Source organism: Chamaea fasciata, unplaced genomic scaffold (genome assembly GCF_029207755.1).
Source record: "Chamaea fasciata isolate MVZ Bird 193981 ecotype frontalis unplaced genomic scaffold, bChaFas1.0.hap1 SCAF_7, whole genome shotgun sequence".
NCBI classification, from domain to species: domain Eukaryota; kingdom Metazoa; phylum Chordata; class Aves; order Passeriformes; family Sylviidae; genus Chamaea; species Chamaea fasciata.
Genome location: NW_027094092.1, coordinates 896,281 through 901,315, shown reverse-complemented (window position 1 = coordinate 901,315; position 5,035 = coordinate 896,281). Strand labels below are relative to the sequence as shown.

Genomic DNA, 5,035 nt, shown 5'->3' with positions numbered 1-5,035 from the left:
TGTGTGCCTGCCCTTTCGGTGTTTTTGGCTTTGCTGCTGGGTGGGCCCAGGTGCCTTTTCCAGGAGTGGTGCTGGTCTCTATGGCTCCCAGAGGTGTCACACCACATGGTGTGACAAACCATGTGTAATTTCCCAGCCCTGCCACTTTGCCTTGTACCCTTGTCCCCAAAGCCACCAGTAAGCAGAGAAAAGGCAGGACCGGGTATTTTATTGCTTCAGGTCCAAGGGGCAATGCCAGGGATGTCATGCAGGGAGGGGGGTACAAGGAATGATGCCTGCCTTGGCAGCAACAAGGCTGGGGACAGTTGGCTGAGCGGGACCAGTGGCAGGGATGTTGATGGGTGGGGTACGAGGTGCGTTTGAGTCCGCAGGGACAATGCCAGGCGTGTTGATGGTGGGCACGATGCTGGGCACATCCAGGCAGGGAGGCTGGGTGCCCGGGGCTTAGACAAAGAGCTTGTCGTAGCAGGGCTGGCAGTACATCTTGTCGCCGCGCTCGCGGACGGTGCCCTTGTGCAGCCGGCCCAGGCAGTAGGTGCAGATGAAGTGCTCGGGGTGGTACCTGCGCCCCGCGGCCGTGATGCAGCGCCCGGTGACGGGGCGGCCGCAGCCGTGGCAGATGGTGCCCTGCCGCTGGTGGAAGTGCAGCTCGCAGTAGGGCCGCCCCTCCAGCTCGAAGAAGGACCCGCCGGTGAAACCACACAGGCACTCCTGGGGGAAGGAGAGGGGAAGGCTGGCGTGGCCCTGGGAACACCCTCCTATGACGTGCGTCCCCGCCATCCCACTCACCGTGCACACGAAGCACTCGGTGTGCCAGACACCGTCCAGAGCTGACAGGTAGTTGTCCAGGACAGGGCGCTCACAGCCCTGGCATTTGGGGGCAAACATGGCCAGGAAGTCCTGGTGGCAGTATGGCTTCCCATTGCGCTCCAGGAACCCTGTGGGGAGGGGATTGGGATGGGCACCCACCTGGGGCTGGCTCATGCTGGGGACATGGTGGCACTCAGGAGAGGAGGCAAGGGAGAGACCACGGGGAGCTGTCAGATAAGTGCAAGAGCAGGGAATGGCTGGGGTGGGGGCAGGACCCCCGCACCTGTTCCTTGGGACATACCCTCATCTCCGAACACCTTCCCGCAGTGGGCACAGAAGAAATGCTCGGGGTGCCAGGTCTGCTCCAGGGCCGTGAGGACTTTCTGCAGGAAAAGTCGAGGTGAGGGGGCTGGCGGTGGCGGGGGCTGGCCGGGGGGTCACGCACTCACCTCGCGGATGGGGCCGGCGCAGTAGGCACAGCGCGGGGAGAAGGCCTGGTGATAATCCTCCTCGCAGAACGCCCGCCCGCCCTGCTCGAAGAAGGGCTCCTTGTCCAGCTCCTTCCCGCAGCGGGCGCAGGTGAAGTGCTCGGGGTGCCAGGTTTTGCCCAGGGCTGTGAGCACCTGCGAGGAGGAGGAGGCCCAGGGGCTGTGGGGGCAGCTCCGGGGGCTGCCCAGGGGGGCCGGGGTGGCAGCGGGGGGCTCACCTTGCCAGCGATGGGCTTGCGGCAGGCGGCGCAGACGCCGGCGGGCGCGGCTGTGATGCCCAGCTCCTGCAGGTCCCGGGTGAGGCTGTCCAGCATGTTGTCCAGCAAGGACTCCGTGGGCACGCCGGCTCCTTTCCCTGCAGCTGCCAGCTGCTGGGAAGGAGGATGGTGAGGTGTGGGTGAGGGCCAAGCACCCCAGCCTGCTGCCCCAGGGCCAAGGCTCACCTTGCTCTGCGTGTGGCCCAGGTCGGCCAGGAGCTCATCCAGCTGCCAGGTGGCTTCCGTGGGTGGGGGTGAGGGGAGCAGCGGCTTTGGGACCGGCACAGGGGTGCTGGACATGGCAGAGAGGGGAGGTGCTGTGGTGTCCACCCCAAGGCAGGGACCAATACCCCTCCACCCCTGCCAACACAGCCCTTTCCCACAGGCCACCGCAGGGAATGCGGCAGGTGTGCAGGATACAATCTGTCCCAGGTGACCCTGGATGGCAGATCCCGGCAAGGAATGGACAGCCTTACACGGCTTTGCCCTCCCGTGGCCTTTTTTACCTGTACACTGAATCCAAACCTTCCCCTGGAGGCTGAGCTCGAGGTGGCAGCGGCACCTGGAAGGACAAGCCCTTGTGGCAGAGCCCTCAGGATGCTCCCCTGGCAGCTTCCCCTGCCCAGCTCCACCACTCCATCCTGAGCTGAGGGGTCTCTGTGCCCAGGCATTACCTTCAGGGTACCATGCTGGGCATCCTGGCAGGAGCTTGGTCCCTGCAGTGCACGGTCCTTGGAGGCCGGGCAGGAGCTCTGCTCCAGTTCTGCCAGCAAAGCATCTGCACGGAGACACCCCGGTCAGGCCCCAGAGTCGCTAGCTGCCCACCCTGCCATCTTGTACCACTCCCAAAATCTCTGGAGCAAAAGGAGTGTCACAGCACGTCCTGCTGGCCAGCTGCCAGCGCCCCGAGGGGCCCTGAGCACGCTCCCTGAGGCCCCCATCCCGCTGCAGGATGTGCCCACCTTCCCAAAGAGTGAGGCAAAGGGTCCTGCCCCCACACACCACCCCTGGCCAGCAAAGAAACCTCTGCCAGTCCTCAACTTGACCCCAGCACAAGCCCTGGCAGGGAAAAGCTCGCTCTGGGCCCATCCTGTGTGTCCAGAGCATCACTTCCCCCAAGGTGGGCTGAACACTTTTCCTTTCTGCTTTCGCCTCTCTGCCTTGGCTGTCCCTCACATTGGGAAACAGGGAATGCCCCCAGCAGTGTGGCTGCTTCCTTTACCCCGGCTCCCCCACCCCAGGCCGGGGATGGCTCCCAGCTCCACTGGGCCAGGGTTGTGTCGCTGCCGCAGCCCATTTCCTGCTCTCAAGCTTGCTCCATTTTTGGCCTAGCGCTTGCTCAACCAAGAGCCCCATCAGTCCCTTGGGACGGGGGAAGCACAGGAGGGAGCAGGGCTCCACAGCTGCCCCTCAGCAGCATCCCCTCCCGGTCCTGAGGTACAGGAAGAAAAAGGCTCCCTTGAGATCCTGAAAATGTGACCCTCAAGCCAGGCCGGGCTCTAGGATCAGCTCCAGCGAGGCCCAACTTACCCAAATCCTCCATCCTGCCTTGGCGTGGGGGTCCCAGGGCAGGGGCAGCACCCTGAGGGGCTGTGATGGCAGTCCAGGCTGCGCCGGCTCTGTTCCGGTCTTGCCTCCACCCCCGTGCCGGGGTTTGTCACCCAGGGTTTCCTCTGTGGGCTGCGTGCCTCACACCACGTGTGCCAGGAGCAGCTGGGGCACAGGGAGCCACAAACAGCCCAGGCTGGGGCTGCACGGGGGAGAAAACCGGCCAGTGGGCTGGCCAAGGAGCTCCAGGAGCCAAGACGTGGATGTCCTGCTGAGCCAGGCCCTTTCCAGAAGCCACTGGCCACGTGGGACGTGGGATGGCATCCCTGTGCTGGGTGGAAATGGATTTGTGGCAGCATGATGGAGCAGCGCCGTCACATTGCAGCAGAACCGTGCCTTTGGGGGACGCTTCTTGAGCTTTGTCATCGATTTCCAGGTACCAGCGAATCCTTTTTTTGGCAGAGAAAATCTCCTGGCACTGCTGGGAGCAGGAAGTGAATGTGGAAACAGCTCCAGAGGACAAGGGGAGTGCTAATGCCAGAGGTGGGTGCATGTGGCTTGGCGTGTCCTTTAGGGTCCTGTCTGGGTGTTTGGAGGAGGCAGCATCTGGTAGGTGACCAATAACATCTCCGTCATCTTGGCCACCAGCCCTGCCAAAGCGTCACCATGTCCTGGCTTGGCTCCTGTCTAGTCCAGCCAGAAAAACCTTGGGGGCAAAGCTTGAGAGCCACAGACTCCACCCTTTCTGTGGGGAGACACCAGCACCCACAAGGGTCAGGCTGGCACTGCCTTGGCCCTCATGGATGGGGCGGGCTGGAGCTGAGCCCCTCCAGCTGCCACCCCAGGGGTCACTTCATTCCTGACAGCGTTTTGTCGCCTGCTCACAGCAGGGACATCCAGCCCAGCCCTGCCTCAGGAAAAGGCCCCGTGGCCACCACCCCGCTGTGTCTGGGGATGCTGAGAGCCACCCAAAGCCGAGAGGAGGTGTCACTCCTCGGGGCTGCCTGGCGCTGGGATGGCTCGCTGTGTCAGGCGCTTCCCTTTCTGCCCGCAGCAGAACCTTCCTGCCCCCGGAAGGTTTCGGGCTATTTTTGGCTCTCTCAGCGATTTAGTGTTGTGTGAGCCCGAGCGCACACGAGCGTCGGGAGCTGGAAACTTCTTAAAAACTTGTCCTTACAGAACCCAGAGGCCACAGGCTGAGCTGTGCCCTGCCCTGAGCCCTGCTCCCCTGTTCTAACGAGAATTCAGTGACCCCAGCCTTGCCTGCAGAGGGGAAAGCAGTCACGACAATGACAGGGATAGATTGCCACGGGGCTGACATAAGGCAGGGGCAGGAGGAGTCCCTGTGCAAGGATCCCGAGGTTTTCTTTAACTTTCATGCGAGGACATTCTCCTCCTGCCCAGCGTCTGGGTCAGGGGAACGCGGCTCTCCACAGTGAGGGGGTTTATTGGCGCGCTCTCAGGAGCTGTTGGAGACACTTTTGTTTTTTAGGAACATCCCGGAGCGCAGGAGTTGGAATGCAGAAGCAGAAGGAAGCACCAGGCGCTCGGAGCCCTCTCACTGGTGGGAACCAGTTCGGCAAACAGGATTTTCCAGCTGAACGCTGTGAGCTCTTTGAACCCCTGTGATTTTTGCTGTCTCCCGAGGGAGGATGAGGGGCACCTTGTTCTGGGGAAGAGTTACCCTTTGTTCTCCTGTCCCTAAACGGTGGGTAAGACCAGCCAAACCCTCCTCGCCGGAGCAAGCACATCGCAGTCCTCCTCCCCAATCCACGCCCTCAATCCCGGCCTGGTGGCACATCCCGCTGCGGCCAAGGCAAGGAAATACTGCGGCAGGATCAGTCCAAGTCCAGGAGCCTGGACACCGAGGCGGCGGCGACAGCAGGGACGGGAGGACAGTGGCGACCGTGACAAAACCCCCCTCCGGGTGGC

The 5,035-nt window shown here is 62.7% G+C and overlaps 1 protein-coding gene across 2 annotated transcripts; it reads right to left on the bottom strand.

Annotated features, from left to right (window-relative positions):
- Positions 1–198: 198 nt before the first annotated feature.
- On the bottom strand, positions 199–3,206 carry LPXN (leupaxin). Of its 2 annotated transcripts, none has more exons than XM_066187118.1 (9): positions 3,086–3,206; positions 2,230–2,333; positions 2,062–2,117; positions 1,742–1,847; positions 1,517–1,669; positions 1,260–1,433; positions 1,112–1,193; positions 790–938; positions 199–711 (listed from the first exon to the last, which is right to left on the bottom strand). In XM_066187118.1, exons 1-9 carry the CDS (start codon positions 3,096–3,098, stop codon positions 445–447), a joined length of 1,104 nt encoding a protein of 367 aa, XP_066043215.1. In that variant the 5' UTR covers positions 3,099–3,206; the 3' UTR covers positions 199–444. The 2 variants fall into 2 exon arrangements, with proteins under 2 accessions (XP_066043215.1, XP_066043216.1); XM_066187119.1 differs by having other exon boundaries at positions 1,517–1,666.
- Between the last annotated feature and the right edge of the window lie 1,829 nt (positions 3,207–5,035).

Excerpts from the sequence above, each read along its gene's own strand:
- LPXN (XM_066187118.1), bottom strand. Across the intron at positions 2,118-2,229 it reads CCCAGCATGGTACCCTGAAG|GTGCCGCTGCCACCTCGAGC; the intron begins GTAATGCCTGGG and ends TTGTCCTTCCAG. Across the intron at positions 712-789 it reads CCGAGTGCTTCGTGTGCACG|GAGTGCCTGTGTGGTTTCAC; the intron begins GTGAGTGGGATG and ends TCCTTCCCCCAG.